General features: G+C 38.8%; 1 protein-coding gene across 1 annotated transcript in view; it reads left to right on the forward strand.

Moving 5' to 3' along the window:
* Positions 1-20,366, forward strand: part of BLVRA (biliverdin reductase A) — a 229,804-nt gene that overhangs the window by 45,976 nt on the left and 163,462 nt on the right. The window contains exon 2 of the mRNA XM_036246321.1: positions 562-594. Within this exon, the coding sequence (XP_036102214.1) occupies positions 562-594 (33 nt within the window). The remainder of the gene's footprint in view (positions 1-561; positions 595-20,366) is intronic.

Here is a 20,366-nt window from a genome sequence, read left to right on the forward strand (position 1 = left end):
ATCTTCACTTTTTCTTTCCTCATTCTTCCTCACTTATTTGCTCCCTTCTTCCTCCACCTTGATGCTAAGGGTTCAGAGTAGCCTGTTGAATTGTTCTTTTAACATAATAAATATAAGTCCTCTGGAAATGCAGCTAGGAGGGAAAAAGAAGTATGTATTTTTTACTGCCTTGCCTGTCCCCATAAAAGAAGGGTATATGCAAAGCTGTCCTGTCTGAGCACCAGCTTTCAGAATTGCAGCATTCTTTTAAGTATACAGAAGCATGATATTCACAGCTAGTTTTTCAGTATAGAGGGTGGACTTTGGAGATTGGAAATGTTTTTCTTTAGAGAAACATCACTGGCATGATGTCCCAGGGGAGTCAGCCACCACCAGCCTCCGAATTATACACTGGCCTGTACACTTGCTGGAGGGCATAAGGTCGTGAAAGCATTTGTGGAATATGGGGTCAATAGGACAGGAAATAGTAAAGGAGAAAGTGGGGGTGGTGAAGGAGAGTATTTGCATGGAGTTTGGGGCAGGTGCCACCAGAGTCCTGAACCTCTGCTTTTGTCTTCACAGCCATTGAAAGAAGAAAGCAAGATGAATGCAGAGGTGAGTTCTTTAAAAATACCAGTTTAAAGAATGCTTTTCTTGTGGTGTTTCTCATTTCTCCTTCACAGGGTGTCTTCTCTCTCTCCCGAGGTTTCAGAAACATCAGCACAAACTTGAAAATATTTCCCCTCCAACCTGCCATGTATGTGGCTCTGGGCAATATGGGAAGCATTAGGTCCATCTGCGTTCTTGTCTTAAGTTGGTTTTTAGAGAGGGGAAGGTTGGGGGGAGAGAGAAAAGCATCAATATGGGAGAGAGAAACATTGATTCATTGCCTTCCACATGCACCCTGACCAGGGATCAAACCAGCAACTTGTGTATGTGCCCTGTCTCTAATCAAACCACTTTTTGGTGTATGGGACAACTTTCCAACCAACTGAGCCACACCTGTCAGGGCAGGCCCGTCTGCATTCTTATCTGTGTCTTCCCTGCTTCACTGAGATGAGAATTTACTAGTTAATCCTGAAACAATTCTCATGGGCTATGGGTGGCACAGGCAGCATTGTGTGGGGGGCATTGGGCTCGGAACCCTGCTTTATGTTATTCTGGGGACAATTACTTTTGCTTAATAAAATGTTTCTCTGTATTACGTTGGTGCTCTCACTTCCACTGTACCCGTTCTTTGATCCAACAAAATGTCCAGGAGAAAGAGATGGCTTCTTGCAGCTTTCCCAGAGGAGGGGCAACCTTTTTTCTTGAAGCCCCTTCAAATGCCTTCTTAGGTCTTATTGGCTATAATCAGGTCATATTCCCATTCCTGGACCAAGTACTGTATCTAAGGAGCTAGTTTTTGCCAATTGGCTTATACTAATCAGGCCCACCCTGCTGCAGCTTACCCCTCTACCACTGGGCTGGATGTAGGAAGAAGAAAGGAGGATGGGCATGGGGAATAGATGCATTGCATTCAGTCTAAGACATTTCTGGTGAAAGTGTACCCCTCTTTATGCTCTGAATTGCAAACTCGGCTGCCTATTTAGACCTTGCAATGCCTCCCTAGTTACCTCCTTTACCTCACTTCTACTAGCTCTTTCTCATTAATATTTCAAAATGCTTTAGTTTTTTCTTTCTTCAGAACAAAACAACACATGGCATCTCATCAAGCTTTGTAATCCTATTTTCTCATCCTTTTCAGAGTTAGCTTCTTGAAAGAGATATCTGCATCTAATTTCTCCATTTTCTCCTCTGTTTGTCTCATTCTTAACCTGCTACAGTCTGGCTTTGGTCCCAAAGGGAATTAATCTTTTTTTTTTATCCTCACCCGAGGACATTTTTCCTTTTTTTGTTCAGGTAGAGTGGGAGGGAGAGAGGGGAACAGAGAGAGAGAGAGAAACATCGACGTGAGAGGAACACATCGAGTGGTTGCCACCCGCACGACCGACCAGGGCCGGGGACAAACTGCAACCGAGGTATGCGCCCTTAGCGGGAAACGAACCCGGGTCTCTCAGGACCGCAGGCCGATGCTCTAACCGCTGAGCCAAACCGGCCAGGGCAAGGAAATTAATCTTAAATATATATTTTTAAATTCTCTTTTATAATATGTAAATACACATAACTAGTAGAACTTAAAATCTATGGTAAACAGTCAAAAGTAGGCCTTCCTACTACTTCATTCCCCTAGATGTTGACTTCTGTAAACCACTTTCTGGTGTCTCTGAACCTTTACTTGAAGGACCCCATGATTCACCCAGTCTCATGTCTTAAAAGCTCTGAAGAAAGATAGGAACTTTGCATTAATATTAAGCTTATATTACCTGGCCCAGTAATAGTTCCATCAATCATCAGATACTCTTTTTGACCTATAATTTTGACCTTTACTTCTTTGATGAGTTTTTCCTCTTAGTCTTTTGAAAACATTCCCAGACGTTGGGTCTCCATCTGAATATTCTCTTTTCTCTTCTGCCTTAAACACTCATTATTTTGTGTCCTTGCCCACCTTCTCACTTCCTTTTTATTTCCAATCCCACTGCAGTCTGACTTGGTTCTCATTGCTCCATTAAAACTTCTCAGGTGAGCCCGCCTGTGTGGCTCAGTGGATTGAACATCATCTTATGGACTGAGAGGCTCCAGTTCGATTCCCGGTCAGGGCACATGCCCGGGTTATGGGTTTGATCCCCAGTAGGGGGTGTGCAGGAGGTAGCCGATTGATGTAACTCTCTCACTTCGGCATTTCTATTTCTCTCTCTAAAAACATCAATAAAAACATATTTTTTAAAAAAAACACCAAAAAACCTCTCAGGTGAAGAGCACCAGTGGCCTCCATCTTGCCACATTTAGCAGAAGCCTTTTCACACTATTGATCGTATTCTTGAAACGTTCCCATGATGCCAGGATTTCTGCCTATCTCTCTGGTGACTTCATTTCTTACTTTTTGTTTGGTTCCTTTTTTCTGCTCCTTAAATGTTTGTCTTTCCTAGGGTACTTCTCACCCTACCCACTGTCCTTGGAAACTCAGCTGTTCCCACAACTTTTATTTGCCAGTCTTATGTTTAGGGATATTCCAAGTGGATTTGTTCAACCAGGTCTTTCTCCTCATCTCTAGATCCATACATCTATAAGCCTAGATTGCTCATCTTCATTTAAAGGTTCCACAGGTACCCCAACTCATTAAAACCTAAGCTGGACTTGCCGTTTTACATCTTCCCCAAATGTACTTCTCCTCATGGGGCTTTCCCAGAGAAGAGCACCACTGCCCTCTATTTACTCGGCCTAGAAACTTGATGTCCCCCTCACTCATTTCCTTTAGTCCATGCTATAAATCCTGCTATTTACTTGATTTAATCAGTCACCAAAGTTTATTTAACAACACACTATGCCACACTCTAGATTTGGCTTTATGGCCTGATAGTAAAAATCCTTCCTTCCTTCCTTCCTTCCTTCCTTCCTTCCTTCCTTCCTTCCTTCCTTCCTTCCTTCCTTCCTTCCTTCCTTCCTCTCTCTCTCTTTCCTCTATTATCTATCTATCTATCTATCTATCTATCTATCATCTATCATCTATCCAGCTATCATCTGTCTATTATCTTCTATTTATCTATCTGTAGATATAAATATAGATATATAGATTTGATATTTGTACTTATGCAACTGATTGTACTAGTGAGACTATATTTTTCAAATCTGTCTGTTTCTTACTTTACTTTCTGCCTACTTATCACTTTCTCACTTCCCTAATTCTGTACTTACTCTCCTTTATTTTTCTTACCCTCCTGTAGGTCATTCTTTTTCCCTTTTTGAGGGCAGAGGAGGAGATCTCAGACACAGAGGGTACTCCTCAGCCCTAGAGTGTTACACCTTGTCTTTGTAGATCTGTGCAAGGCCACTCATATATATTTTCTTACTTTGTTTTGTCTCCATCCTCATTGTCACCCTTCTAAAGACAGCTGTTCTGATGTAGTAAATGTTTACCTTTTTGTTTGCATATATTCATGAAAATATGTTATTGATTTTATACAAATACCTTTTACATTTACATACGTAAACATCTTTTTTTGGTGTACGGTTCAATGAATAAAATACATGCATGGATTTTATACTCATCAGTATAGCAAAATTCAGATCCTCTCAAACATTCCCTTCTGTTGCCCCTTTGTTGTCACACCCTCCTTGATCCCTAACCCCTAGCAACTACTGTGTAATATACTTTAATTTAAATAATTGTATTGTGTTACAGTTTATATTTTAGTCTCTTTAACTTTTCCATTCAGCACTACATTTTCATGATATAACATATTGTTAATCTGCTGCACATTACCCCATTATTTAATCCTAACAAAATGCCTGTGAACAAGATGCTATTATTACCTCTGTTTTGTGCATGAGGAAAATGAGGGTTAAGTAAATTGCTCTAAGTCACAGGGTCGTAGGGGCAGAATGTGGATTCAAGCCCTTATGTTTCCGACTTGATTAATGCTTTTTTCTTATCTATATTTAGCTAATTATATCTGTCCTGTTCAAATGTTATTTCTACTGTATGAAAAGTTTTCTTAGAGCTTTCTCTCTGGAAATAATACCTCCATGTTGTGAATTCCCATTTCCCTTTATCTCTTTTTTTGTTATCATCCAGATTCTCTAACTTCAGGTATAGCTGTCTATGTGCCTTGTTCATCTTTGTATTCCCATGGCGTCTAGCATGATGCCTCATTAAATATTAGTTGACTAAATGAAAGGGTAACTCAGAAATGGGTGGGTCAGTGAAAATGTAGAGGAAGGAAATCATGACAGAAATTTTCAAAGAAAACTTGCGAGGGGAAGGGTGGAGAAGGATTGCTAGCCACACCAAGCCTTTGATAGCAGAGGATATTTGTTGAATTTCAAGCTGGGCACCTGGTAGAATTTGTGGAGCACTTAGCCTTTGCTGAAAAGTAAAGACACTCAGGTATCTACCCAGGCCAGGGTGAGATGGCAAGGTGGAAATGCCCAGTTTGCATTTCTTGGAACTGGAGCTTGGAGGAGAGGATGAGTCACAGCTCAAGATGTTGGATCTTTAGAATAAATGTGGTAATGGAAACCTTAACAGTGAGGGTATTTCCCCTGATCCCAACCCTTTACCCAGGAAGAAAAAAAAAAAAAGGAACAATAATTGAGCTTTGGGAAATATGTACATCTAGGGGGCAAGATGGAGAAGGAAAGTAGTAAAGTGTGAAAAGAAAACATCAGTATGAGGTGAGTGAAGGCAAGAAAGGTGTGAATTTAAAGAAGGTCCAATTAAGTTTTAAAGATGACTCAAGTTCTGGAGAATGTATCTGAAGAAATGCCATTGGGTTTAGCAATGAAGTCTTAGATGACCTGTGGTCAAGTAGAGAGGTGTGGTAGTGAAAAGCAGATTACACTCAGGCCAGAAAGGGTGAGTGGAGGTGGCAATTGTAGACTGGAGGTGTGAGGAGTCAGATAATTTGGGGGCACTGGACAGGGCAATGTCAGGGATAGAGGATTTTGGAGGTGGAGTAGCTGAGGTTGCCAGACACTGTAGAGGGTATTCTAAGAAGGGAGATGGGAGTAAGCCACAGGCTCTACAAGCTGTAGAGTTCTCATCTGCTCAGAGCATCCCTTGGATATTTATATCTATTTAAGTGCTTGTATTTTGGATAACATATAGTCACATGATTCAAAAATTTAAAGGATTTAGCCTGAGAAGTCCTATTCCCCCCGCTTCCTGTGCTCCCAGAAAACCACTGTTACTGGTTTCTTGGGTGTCTTTTCAGAGGACATATACAACAAATATTTTTTTCTTCAGATGGCCCCCTCTTTTGTTTTTTTATTTTACACAAACTTATAGCATACAACTTACTCTGGTCTGTGTTTTGCTTTTCTCACCCTCAATATATCTTGGAGATCAATACCTTCTAATACATAAAGACCTTCCTTATTTTTTTTAAAGCTGTCTAATATCCCACTTTATTTTATTTTTATTCACTCATTCATTCATTCATTCATTCATTTATTTTAAAGGATGGCTGTACTGCCATCTAGAAACCTCAGGAAAGGTCAAGAGGTAACAGATTTTATAATTTTTTTTTTTTTTCATTGATTTTAGAGAGAGAGAGACAGAAACATCGATGAGAGTGAACATCGATTGGCCACCTCCCGCATGCCCCGCACTGGGGATCGGGCCCACAACCTGGGCATGTGCCCTGACCAGGAATCGAACTGGTGACCTCTTGGTGCATGGGTCTACGCTTAACCACTGAGCCACACTGGCCAGGCTATAATATCCCACTTTAGGGTACACCTTTATAACTTATATAACCAGCCTAACAGTAACAACATATGCATTATTTTTAACTTCTTGCAGTTACATGAAAGACTGTGAAAACCTAAGTCATTTCACCTGTGTAGCTCTGTAGGCCATATTCTTAGAAATGGATTTTCTCTCCTTCTTGCAATGTATGAACATGCCTGTTTTCCCATGCCAACCAATGCATTGTCAAACGTTTTGATCCTTGTAAACAGTGCATGAAAAACATTAAATTGTTCTTCCTGACAGGAATTTCTTTTCCCTCTCCCAGAGTGGTAGTCCTGTACCTGTCCTCTTGCCTCACAACTTCATTTTCTTCTACCCTCTTAATCTCAAAACATTTTGTTCTGAGTTTACAGATCGCGTTCTCTTAACCCTAACTTTCTCTGAATTTGATTATCAGACTTAAAGTTCCAAACACTACTTTCTCAAGTCCAAGAGTAGGGAGCAAGAGTGGTAATTCAGACTTAGTTTCTGAGTTACTTTGTTGTCCTTATGTTTGACTCTGTTCTGCTATCTTGAAACTGCTCCTGTTCCTTTTGTTCCTTAAAATACTACCTCTTCTGACTGTAGGCCTAGTGGCATTTTACCAAAGGATCAAGACAGCAGAGCACAGCAGACAACTGAAAATGGAAATTTAATTATCTTGGTTTTCAGAAATCCAGTCTACACTTTCACTGCGTATGTCTTACTGGCTCCTTTCTTTGCATACTTTAGCCTCCTCATCACCTTTTTGCACTTCCTCTGCTTTCTGCTTTTCCACCCCCAAAGTTTTAGCTACTAATACAGAACAGTTTAGTCATCTCTTTGATCTGTTTAATATTCTTATATTTTGGGATTTTTCCAGTTATCTTTCTATTGATTTCTAATTATTTCCATTGTAGCCTCAGAACAGATATTGTATGATTTCTGTTCTTTTTAAAAATTTGTTATGATATATTTTATGCCCCAGAATATGGTCTGTCTTGGAAAATGTTCCACTGTGTGCTTGAGAAGAATGCATATTCTGCTGTTGTTGAATGAAGTAGTCTAAAGATGCCAGTTATATCCAGTTAATTGATAATGTTGTTGAGTTCAACTATGTCCTTACTAGTTTTCTGCCTGCTGGATCTGTTCATTTCTCATAGAGGTGTGTTGAAATCTCCAACGATGATATTGGATTTATGTTTCTCCTTGCTGTTTGATTGGGTTTTTGCCTCATGGAGTTTGATTCTCTGTTATAGGTGCATACATGTTAAAGATTATTATGTCTTCTTAAACCCCATTATTATGTAATGTCCTTCTTGAAATTATTGCTACTGCTGTTTTCTTTTGCTTAGTGTTAGCATGGTATATTTATCTCTATCCATTTTCTTTTGATCTATATGAGTCTTTATATTTATAGTGGGTTTCTTGGCCTGGCCAGTGTGGCTCAGTGGTTGAGCATTGATCCATGTACCAAGAGGTCTCCGGTTCGATTCCCAGTCAGGGTACATGCCCAGATTGTGGGCCCAATCCCCAGTGGGGGGCATGTAGGAGGTGGCCAGTTGATGTGCTCTCTCATCGATGTTTCTGTCTCTCTCTCTATCCCTTCCTCTTGCTCTAAAAATCAATAAAGAAAAAAAATTAAAGTGGGTTTCTTGTAGACAATATATGTTTGGATCTTGTTTTTTAATCCACTCTGACAATCTTTATCTTTTTGTTTATGCATTTAAATCATAACGTTTGAAGTGATTATTTGGATTATTATTCATTACTATTTTCACTTTGTTGCCCTTGGTACAATTTTCTCTTTGCTGCCTTTGTTTTTTTTTGTTCCTATTTTTGTCTTCTACTCTCTTGCTGCCTTTTGTGGTTTTAATTGAGCATTTTATATTATTTTATTTTCTCTTTTAATAGTTTATCAATTATACTTCTCTTTTTGTACTTTTGTTGTTTCCCTAGAATTTTCAACTGTATCACTTCACAGGTAATATGAGTACCATAAAATAATAGAATACTCCTGTTCCTTCCTCTTGTCTTTTGTATCATTGCTTTCATTAATTTCACTTATATAAAAGTGTAGCCCTGGTGGGTTTGGCTCAGCGGTTAGAGCGTCGGCCTGCGGTCCTGAGAGACCCGGGTTCGGTTCCCGCTAAGGGCGCGTACCTTGGTTGCAGTTTGTCCCCGGCCCTGGTCGGTTGTGCGGGTGGCAGCCACTCGATGTGTCCCTTTCACATCGATGTTTCTCTCTCTCTCTCTGTTCCTCTCTCTCCCTCCCACTCTACCTGAGCAAAAAATGGAAAAATGTCCTCGGGTGAGGATTAAAAAAAAAAAAAAAGTAAAAAAAAAAAAAAAAAGTGTACCTAAGCATATATATATGTGTGTGTGTATATATGTATATATATACACACACACATATATATATACACACACACGATTAAATTCTTTGTTGCTGTTATTATTTTGAACAAATTGTTAGATCATTTAAGAATAAGGAAATAAAGTTTTTATTTTACTTTCATTAATCCTTCTTTGATGCTCTTTATGTAGATTAGAGTTTCTGACCTATATTATTTTTATTCTCTCTGATGAAATTTTTATAACATTTCTTGCAGGGCAGGTCTGCTGGCATCAAATTCTCTCAAGTTATTATTTGAGAACTCTATCCTTCACTTTTGAAGGATATTCTCACCAGGTACAGATTCTACGTTGGTAATTTTCTTTCTCTTAACACAGGAAATATTTCATTTTATTCTCTTTATTTGTACATATGGTTTTTGTGAAGTAGGATATAATTTTTATCTTTTTCCTCTAAAGGTAAATTTTTTTGTTTTCCTCTGACTTTCTTCAGGATATTTTCCTTTATCTTTGATTTTTGGTAATTTGAAAATTATATGCTTACTTGTTATTTTTTTTGGGAGGGGGGTGCATTTTTCCTGCTTGCTGTTCTCTGAACTTTCTAGCTCTGTGGTTTTGTGTATGGATTAATTTGGGGATATTCTCAGTCATTATTATTTCAAATATTTCTCTATTCTCATTCTGGTATTCCCCTTAACCCTATGTTACAACTTTTGTACTTTCCCCACAGTCCTTGGATATTCTGTTTTGTTTGTTTTTTGTCTCAGACTTTGTTCTCTTGCTTTTCAGTTTTGGAGTTTGCTGTTGAGATATACTCAACCATGGAGATTCTTTCCTCAGCTGCAACTGGTCTACTAATAAGCCTTTTTTTCATTTCTGTTATATGATCTCTAGCATTTCTTCTTGGTTTATTTTTGGGAGTTTCATCTCTGCTTACATTGCCCACTTGTTCTTTTAGCCTCTTGTTCTTTATTTTTTAAAACATGTTTTTATTGGTTTTTAGAGAGAGAGAGAGAGAGAAACATTGACAAGAGGGAGAAAATTCTATTGGTTGCCTCCTGCGCGCCCCCTACTGGGTATTGAGCCCACAACCTGGGCATGTGCCCTGACCAAGAATTGAACCGGGACCTCTCAGTCCGTGGGACAATGCTCAATCCACTGAGCCATACCTGCTGGGCAAGCCTCTTGTCCTTTGTATCATTACTTTCATTCATTGCATACTGTCTATTTTACCCATTAGAGCCCTTAGTATATTAATCATAGTTGTTTTAAATCCCATACTAGTAATTCCAACGTCCTTGTCATGTCTGTTTCTGATGCTCACTCTGTTTTTTTAGATGGTGGGTTTTGTAGTTGTTTTTTTCCCCTTTTGTATAGTTGTACTTTCTTTTTCTGTTAATACTCACCTGAGGCTATTTTTCCGTTGATTTTTAGATAGAGTGGAAGGGAGGGAAGAAGAGATAGAGATAACTCTGGATATGAGAGATACATTGATTGGTTGCCTCTACACAGGACCCTGACTGGGACCAGGAATCAAACCTGCAACCCAAGTACATGCCCTTGACCGGGAATTGAACCTGACAACCTTCAGTCCACAGGCCAACACTCGAACTGCTGATCCAAACTGACCAGGGTAATTGTATTTTCTTGATAGCCAGATATACCATGTGAAAGGAAGTATTTTAAATATGCCTTTTATACTGTGTTTGTTGGGGGACGGGAATTACTCCATAATCCAATATTTAGGTCTCAGTCTTTTAGTGAGACTGTGCTGTGGACTACAAACTTCACAAGTGTTTCTTAGTTTTTTTCCCTCCCCTTTTGGGTGGGAGAGTATGATTAGAGTGGGCAGGAGCTGGGTATTTTTATTCTTCCAAGTGAAATTCTAGAGTGAACTGGAGTTGGTATTTCCCTTTCCTAACATCATTTAAGCTCTGGTAGTATTTCAGGAGGTTAGACTTTGGTTAAGTAGTTTCTTGTGCGGGTAGGCCTTGTTCTGAAGACCAGAGTGCACAGGTATATTTCAAAACGGATCTTTTCCCCCCTCCCCTGCCGGAAGAATGGGAAATTTCTCTTGTGTTTACTGTGGGAGCCTGGTCATGTTCCTAGAGGTAAATCTCACAAAATTTAGGGGGTCTCCCTATGACTAGGTCCTCTGCAGTTTTTAACTATCAGAGTTGTCCACAATGAGTTTTCAGCAATTCATATCCTTCAGTTCAAGCTTTCCTACTGTGGCACTGGTTTCTGTGGTGGTTTCTACTCATGAGTCTCTGCTCCAGGAAGTTGTTACTCTCTACATTAGCATCTCTGACTCTCCAATCTGAGGGCAGCAATTTGCCTTGCATCTTGACCTCTCTAAAGGATCCCAGAAGTGTTGTTGATTTTTCAGTCTGTTAGCTTTTTACTTGTTAGGATAGAGGCGCAACTTCTAAGCTTCTTACATGTGAAATGGGAAATCATAAGTCCTATCTCTTTGATTTGCAACTTTCTTTCAGAACATAACTTGAAGAGGCCTCATGTAAAATGAAGAGGCACAGGTAAAATGGTCTAGCAAGCCATTTTCCTCAAAACATAAAGTTATTTTTCACAGAGGAATGCAACTGTTAAGATAATCAGTATTTTCACCCATATCTTGTCCCTCTGTGTCATTTTGCAAGGAAATGTATAATCCAAATTCTAAAGTACTTCATCATTCAGTCTGGCGCTATACAAGCCAGGTTTTATGTACAAGTCTGTGTGTATTACTAACAAATTAAATTTTAAAAAAGTAACTTGGTTTATTACAGAAACAAAGCTGTTTCTCTTAACCTTGTGGTTCTTTTAAAACTAGTTAAGAAGCTCATGTTCCTGACTGTTATCTGGAATGTAGTAATTCAATAGTTAATCTTAGGAGTGGCATAAATATTTACCCTAATAAGGAGATCACTTGTCTTTTTTTCTTGGTTAAAGAAGAAACAAATATTTTTATCAGAGATATGGGTTTTGGCTATACAGATTTTTTAAATGATTATTTACTCCTTTTTGGTACATGGTACTGTCAAAAAAAAAAAAAAAAAAAAAAACTTGCGTAGTGGTTAGATAATCATATACTTTACAAAGTGGTCCCTCCACTATTTCAAGTAGTCACCTGGCACCATACATAGTTCTTACAATATTGTTGACTATGTTCTCTACGCTATAATTTACATTTCTGTGACTATTGTCCAACCACTATATTGCACACCTGAAACCAATACAAAATAATATTGAATGTAAACTAATTGAAAGTAAAAAAATGAAAATAATTAAAATGAAAAACAAAAACCAAAACAGACTTTTCAGAAGGTGCTAACTGGGCTAAATTTGCCTATTGTCAGTTGGGCATTTTGGTCACTCCGTCCCATATTCTTCCGTGACTCAAAGAAGAGAGGCTTGGAACTATATTTCCTAAAGTTCCCTTTTATGAAGTTGGCCAGTTAGAGGTAGTCTCAGGAAACTTGGAAGGTTGAAGAAAGAGAGATTTATTAACAGGGTACAGTTGCAGTCAAGTGTGTAAACCAAGGTTAGTGTGAGCCAAGGCTGGTGTATAGTTTTGCAGTAGCAGACAGTCAAGCGTCTGTGAATCACTTTCTCCTAAGCTGCAGGCTGAAAGAGGGTGGTGGCTGTTTCCAGATATCTTGGCTTCTAGGCAAGCTCTTGAGAATCACTTTAGTACAGACAGAGGTGGTCAGTGATAGCTTCTCTGGCTTTAGCTCTTTAGTTTATATAAGTAATAGTTTATGTAAGCCTCTAATTCCCTGTCTTAAAACTATACTTAGAAACATAGAGTTGCCTGGCAGGGGTGGCTCACTGATTGAGCATCGACCCATGTACCAAGAGGTTGCTGGTTTGATTCCTGGTCAGATCACATGCCCAGGTTGTGGGCCCTATTCCTGTGGGTGTTCACTAACAGGCGGTGTTGAATGATGGTTGTTCTGTAGTTTAGTTGTTACTTTGATGTGGTTGTGGGAGGACGCGATACCGCGTTTACCTACGCCGCCATCTCGACCGGAAGTCCTCTCTGTCCATTTTTTAATTGGGTTCTTTGTCTTCCTTATGTTGAGTTGTATGAGCACTCTCTATATATTGGAAATTAACCCCTTATCTGATATATCATTGGTAGTTATGGTCTCCCTTACAGTGGGTGCCTTTCCATTTTGATGATTGTATATTTTGCTGTGCAGAAGCTTTTGAATTTGATGTAGTCCCATGTGTTCACTTTCTCCTTTGTTTCTTTTGCCCTAGGTGATGTATCAGTGAAAATTCTACTGCGTATGATATCTGAAATTTTGTTGCCTACATTTTCTTCTAGGATTTTTATGGATTCATGAGGCACATTTATGTCTTTTATCCATGTTGAGTTTATTCTTGTGTATGGTATAAGTTGATGGTCTAGTTTCATTTTTTTGCATGTAGCTGTCCAGTTTTCCAAACACCATTTATTAAAGAGGCTTTCTTTATTCCACTGTATGCTCTTGCCACCTTTGTCAAATATTAATTGAGCATATTGCCTTGGGTCCATTTCCGGGTTCTCTGTTCTGTTCCAGGTCTATCTGCCTGTTTTTGTGCCAGTATCATGCTGTTTTGATTACAGTGGCTTTGTAGTAAAACCTAAAATCTGGTAATGTGATACCTCCAACTTTGTTCTTTGTTTTCAAGATTGCTGTGGCTATTCAAGGTCTTTTTTGGTTCCATATGAACTTTTGAAGTATTTGTTCTAGTTCTTTGAAGTGTATTTTGATATCGTTGGTATTTTGATGGGGATTGCATTGAATCTATAGATTGCTTTGGTGGTATTGACATTTTAATGATGTTATTTCTTCCAATCCATGAAAAAGGTATGTGCTTCCACTTTTTTTATATCTTCCTCTATTTCTTTTTGCAATGACGTGTAGTTTTCTGCGAATAGGTCCTTTATTTCATTGGTTAAGTTTATTTCTAGGTATCTTAATTTTTTTGCTTCGATGGTAAATAGGATTGTTTTCTTAGTTTCCCTTTCTGTGAGTTCATCATTGGTGTATAAGAATGACATTGATCTCTTGATGTTACTTTTGTATCCTGCTACTTTTTCAAATTCATTTATTAAGTCTATAAATTTTTGATATAGTCTCTGGGGTTTTCTACGTATAGTATCATGTCATGTGCAAAAAGGACAGTTTTACTTCCTCCTTTCCAATTTGGATCCCTTTGATTTTTTTTCTTCCTGTCTGATTGCTGTGGCTAAGACTTCCAGTACTATGTTAAATGAGAGTGGCAAAAGTGGGCATCCTTGTCTTGTTCCTGTTCTTAAGTGAAATGCTTTTTTATTTTTTTTTATTTTTTTTTATTTATTTATTTTCAATCCTCACCCGAGGATATTTTTCCATTTTTTGTACAGATAGAGTGGGAGGGGGAGAGAGGAAGGGAGAGAGAGTGAGAAACATCGACGTGAAGGGACACATCGAGTGGCTGCCACCCGCACGACCAACCAGGGCCGGGGACAAACTGCAACCGAAGTACGTGCCCTTAGCAGGAACCGAACCCGGGTCTCTCCGTACCGCAGGCCGACGCTCTAACCGCTGAGCCAAACTGGCCAGGGCTTAAGTGAAATGCTTTTAATTTTTGCCCATTGAGTATGATGTGGGCTGTAGGACTTTCATATATTGCCTTTATTATGTTCAGATATGATCCCTCAATTCTCGCATTACTGTGCATTTTTATCAAAAATGGGTGCTGGATTTTATCGAATGCTTTATCAGCATCTATTGACATGATCATATGGTTTTTATCTTTCCTTTGTTTATGTGGTGATTCATATTTATTGATTTGCGAATACTGTACCATCCTTACATGCCTGGGATGAAACCCACTTTGTCATGATGAATAATTTTTTTATTTATTGCTGGATCCGATTGGCTAATATTTTGTTAAGGATTTAAGCATCTGTATTCATCAGGGATATTGGCCTGTAGTTTTCTTTCTTCATAGTGTCTTTATCCTGTTTTGGTATTAGGATGATGCTGGCCTCATAAAATGAGTTTGGAAGTGTTTTGTCTTGGATTTTTTGGAATAGTTTGAGGAGAATGGGTATTAGATCTCCTTTAAATGTTCAGTAAAACTTTCCCGTGAAGCCATCTGGGCCTGGGCTTTTGTTTGTTGGTAGTTTCTTGATTACATCTTCAATTTCCTTTGTTGTTTTTGGTCTTTTCATGTTTTCTATCTCTTCTTGGTTCAGTTTTGGGAGACTGTGTGTTTCTAGAAATTTGTCCATTTTTCCTAGATTGTCCAGTTTGTTGGCATATAATTGTTCATAGTATGTTTCGATGATCCTTTGTATTTCTGTGGTGTCAGTTGTTACTTCTCTTTCATTTCTCATTCTGTTCATTTGTTTTCTCTCTTTTTGTTTCTTGGTGAATATTACTGAAGGCCCATCGATCTTGTTTATCTTTTCAAAGAACCAGCTTTTTGTTTCATTGATCTTTTGAATTGTTTTTTTCAGTCTCTATGTCATTTCTTTGTGCTCTGACCTTTACTATTTTCTTCCTCCTAGTAGCTCTGGGTTTTTCTTTTTGTTTACTTTCTAGTTCTTTAAGTTGTAGGGTGAGAAAGTCAATTAGGAATTTTTCTTGTTTCTTGAGGTAGGCCTGTAGTACCATGAACTTCCCTCTCAGGACTGGTTTCACTGTGTCCCATAGATTTTGTGTTGTTGTGCATTCGTTTGCATTGGTTTCCAGGAAGTTTTTAATTTCTTCCTTAAACTTGTTAGTAACACATTCGTTGTTTAATAACTTGCTATTTAGCCTCCAAGTGTTTAAATGTTTTTGTGTGTTTGTTTAGGGATTCTTAAGATATATTCCCAGAAATGGGATCACTGGTTCAAACAGCAGTTTAATTTTTTTTTTTTTTCAAATATTTATTTTTGGATGTAAAATGTATTACAGATGTTCCACATTTTTCCCCCATTGACCCCCTCCTCCCTCCTCCCGCCCCCCTCCCACCTTTCCCACACTATTGTCTGTGTCCATTGGTTATGCATATAAGTTCTTTGGTTTATTTCTTCCCACCCCCCCAACCCCTTTCCCTTTGAGGTTTGTCAGTCTAGCAATGAATTTGTGCTTCTTAATCCCTTCACCTTTTTCACCCATCCCCCCAACCCCTTCCCAACTGGCAACCAACAGAATGTTCTCTGTATCTATGAGAATGTTTCTGTTCTTCCTGTTCATTTTGTTTGTAGATTCCATTGTGATAGATATGTATTCATTGCCAATTTGTTTGTTCATACATTTTATCTTTTTCTTTAAAAAGACCCTTCATCATTTCATATAATAACGGTTTGGTAGTGATGAACTCCTTTAACTTTTTCTTGTCTGGGAAAGTTTTTATATGTCCATCAATTCTAAATGACAGCTTTGCAGGATAGAGTAATTTTGGTTGTAGGTTCTTGGTTTTCATCACTCTGAATATTTCTTGCCACTCCCTTCTGGCCTGCAAAGTTTCTTTTGAGAAATCAGCTGACAGCCTAATGGGTACTCCCTTGTAGGTAACTAGCTGCCTTTCTCTTGCTGCTTTTAAGATTCTCTCTTTGTCTTGAATCTTTTGCATTTTGATGATGATGTATCTTGGTGTGGGCCTCTTGGGGTTCATCTTGTTTGGGACTCTCTGTGCTTCCTGGACTTGTATGTCTGTTTCCTTCACCAAGTTAGGAAAGTTTTCTGCCATTATTGTTTCAAACAGGTTTTCGATTTCTTGTTCTCTCTCGTCTCCTTCCGGCACCCCCAAGATGCGAATGTTGGCACGCTTGAAGTTGTCCCAGAGGCTCCTTACACTATCCTCATTTTTTTGGATTCTTTTTTCTTTTTGCTGGTCTTATTGGGGATTTTTTGCTTCCTTATATTCCAAATTGATGGTTTGCTCCTTGGATTTACGTACTCTATTATTGAAGCTGTGTAAATTTTTCTTTATTTCAGTTAATGCCTCCTTTAATTCTAACTGTGTATCCATGATTTCTAACTGGTCCTTTTTTATGCTCTTGAGGCCCTCCCTAAGTTCACTGAGGTTCTCACTAAGTTCATTGAGCATCCTTATAAGCAATATTTTGAACTCAGTGTCTGTTAGGTTGCTTATCTCCCTTTCGCTTAGTTCTTTTATTCGGGTTTTGTTCTGCTCTTTCATTTGGGACCTGTTTCTCTGTCTCCTCATTTTGGCTGCCTCCCTGTGTTTGTTTTTGAGTATTACTTAATGAGAGATATGGGGCTAGCTGAGACCAGATGCTGCTCGTTTAAAAGAATTTAGGAAAAACCTGAAGCAGGATCCAAGACCGGCCAATCCTATGGTTAAGCAAGTGGCAACAGCTTGGGTGGGCTTGAAAGTTGTGTGGGGCGGGGCGGGGGGTCTCAGGGAGTCAGCAGGGCGGGGCTAACAGTGTGAGTCCCAGATATGGCTTCTGTCTGCTGCCCCCGGGAAGGGGTCACCAAAGGAACAAAGGCCTCTTACAGCACGTTTGTCCCCAAGGAAGCCCCCTCTCCAGCCCTCGCTCTAGTGCCAAACAGCTCAGTTCTTCCCTGTATGTGTCTGGCGCCCCTCGAGCTGCCTCCCTTCCGAGCTTAGAGGGAGAGAGTCCGATAAGTTCGTGCGCAGGCCCCTTAGGGAGCTGCCTGGGGCTCCAGCCAGGTCAGCTTCCCTGAGCCTCAGTTTCCGCTGGTTTTTCCAGCCAGAAGTTATGGGGACTTCTCTTCCCGGCACTGGAACCCTGAGCGGGGCACCTGGTGTGGGACGGGGACCCTTCAGTCCTCAGGAAGGACCTTCCCAGCCGCGGGAGCCTCCTGATTTTTATCCACCACGCTTGGGTGTGGGACCAGCCCGTCTCGCTGCCGAGCGCCGCTGCCGCGCGCCGCCGCCGCTGCCGCTGCGCCGCCGCCACCCCTCGTGCCACCGCGCTGCCCGTCCTACCAATCTGGATGTAGCTGCCTTTTTTTTTTTTTAATTCTGTAGTCGTACGACTTCCATTCAGCTTGATTTCAGGCGGTTTTGAATGATGGTTGTTCTGTAGTTTAGTTGTAACTTTGATGTGGTTGTGGGAGGACGTGATACCGTGTTTACCTACGCTGCCATCTTGACTGGAAGTCCAGCAGTTTAATTTTTAATTTCTTTGAGGACATTCTATGCTGTTTCTACAGAGGCTGCACTACTCAGCATTCCCACCAACAGTGTATTAGGGCTTCCTTTTCTCCGCATTGTCACCATCACTTGGTTGTTGATTTTATTGATGGACGCCAATCTGATGGGTGTGAGGTGATACCTCAGTGTAGATTTAATTTACATCTCTCTGATGATTAATGATGTTGAGTATTTTTGGTATGTCTATTGGCCACCTCTCTGTCCTCTTTGAAGAAATGTCTCTTCATGTCTTTTGACCATTTTTAAATTGGATTTTTTGTTGAGTTATATGAGTTCTTTATATATTTTGGAAATTTACCCCATATCTGATGTATCATTGGAGAATAGATTCTCCCATATAGTGTGTTACCTTTTGTTTTTAGTATGTTTCTTTTGTTGTGAAGACCTTTTTAATATGATGTGGTCCCAATTGTTTATTTTTCCTTTGTTTCTCTTGCCGTAGGAGTTGTATAGGCAAAATTTTCCTGTATGAAGTGTCTATGATTTTACTATTTTTATTTATTAATTTTTTATCCTCACCTGAGGACATTTTTCCATTTTTTTGTTCAGATAGAGTGGGAGGGAGAGAGAGGAAGAGAGAGAGAAAGAGAGAGAGAAATAGCTATGTGAAAGGGACACATCGAGTGGCTGCCTCCTGTACAACCCAACCAGCGCCAGGGACAAACTGCAACCACAGTACATGCCCTTAGTGGGAACTGAACCCGGGTCTCTCTGTTCCACAGTCTGATGCTCTAACCACTGAGCCAAACCGGCCAGGTCATTTTTTAACTATTTTTATTGCACGCTCTTGCATCCTTTGTCAAATATTAATTGGCCATAATGACATGGGTTGATATCTAGTACGTCTGTTTTGTTCCCTTGATCTATAGGCCTGTTCTTGTGTCAGTACCAGGGTGTTTTATTTACACTGGCTTTGTTGTATAATTTGATATTTAGTACTATGATCACTGCCTCTTTGTTCTTCTTTCTGAAGAATGCTGCTGTTATTTGGGTTCTTTTTTTGGTTTCATATATATTTCTGGAATAATTATGCTGGAACTTGAAATATGCTAATGGTATTTTAATTGGAATTTCATTGAAATTATAGATTGCTTTGTGTAGTATGGATATTTTGATGTGAATTCATCCAATCCATGTACATGGTGTATGCTTCCACTTTTTTGTTTCTTCTTCTCCTCCTCCTCCTCCTCCTTCTTCTTCTTTAATGTGCTGTTGTACAGTTTTTGTTACCTCTTTTTAAAGTTTATTCCTAGGTGTCTTACTATTTTTTCGTTTCAATGATAAATTGGATTTTTAAAGTCTCTACTTCTGAGAGTTCATTATTGGTATATAAAAATGCCATTATTTTCTGGATATTGATTTTGTATCTTACTGTTTTTCTGAATTCAGTTATTAAATCTAGCAGTCTTTGGTAGATTTTGTGGATTTTTTTATGTACAATATCACATCATCTGCAAAAAATGACCGTTTTACTTCCTCCTTTCCAATTTGTATGCCTTTTTTTTTCTTTTGTGATATCTGCAGCTATGACTTTCAGTATTATGTTGAATAAAAGTGCTGAAAGTGGAAAACTCTGTTCTTTCTCTTCTTAAAGAAAACACTTTTAGGTTTTGCCTTTTGAATATTTTATTGGCTGTGGATTTGTGATATGTGGCCTTTATTATTTTGAGGTACATTTCCTTTATTCTCACTTTGCTGAGTGATTTTATGAATAATGGGTGTTGGATTTGGGTAAACACTATTTCTGCATCTATTGATATAGTCACGTGATTTTTTTATGTACACAAGGGAAGTGCTCATACTTAAACTTATTCTGTTGTTAATTATTTTTTAATTTTTATTCATTTATTTAGTTACTCCTCACCTGAGGATATTTCTTGTTGGCTTTTAGATAGAGTGGAAGGGAGGGAGGGAGGAAGGAAGAGAGAGAGAGAGATATCAAACAGAGAAACACATCGATTTGCTTCCTCCTACATGATTCTGACTGGAGTTGGGGATAGAACTTGTAACTCAATCCTGAGACCCTTTGGTCTTAGGGCCAACTCTAACCACTGAGCCAAACCTGCCAGGGCTATTGTTAATTATTTTTAATAAATAAAATCATATGCCTTTTATTTCTTTTATGTAAATTCAGAGATACATATAAACATTTTGAGATTCAAAATTATATTTCTACAAGTACAAAATAAGAAAAAAAACAAGCCACACATTAAATGTATTTTTCCCTGAATTGTGTTTTTTATTTAAAAAATATCTTTATGCTGTTTTGTATTTTCTGTGGTCATATTCCGACAATAAGCATGTATAATTTTTATGAGAAAAAGATTGTACAAATAAATAAAAATAATAGATGTGACACTTATTTTTATAAATTACTTAAGTTTAAATTAATTTTGTATGAATATTTTCCAAAAAAAATGTAGACCCTCAAGGTAGGATCAGAAACAAGGCTTGGAGTCATCTGATCTAGTTTCCTAAACTTCAGTCACTGGAACATCAAATTCATGCATTTTTTTGGCCAAAATCTATGTATGAACTTAATTATATA

Source organism: Molossus molossus, unplaced genomic scaffold, assembly GCF_014108415.1.
Source record: "Molossus molossus isolate mMolMol1 unplaced genomic scaffold, mMolMol1.p scaffold_m16_p_7, whole genome shotgun sequence".
In the NCBI taxonomy this organism is placed as follows: domain Eukaryota; kingdom Metazoa; phylum Chordata; class Mammalia; order Chiroptera; family Molossidae; genus Molossus; species Molossus molossus.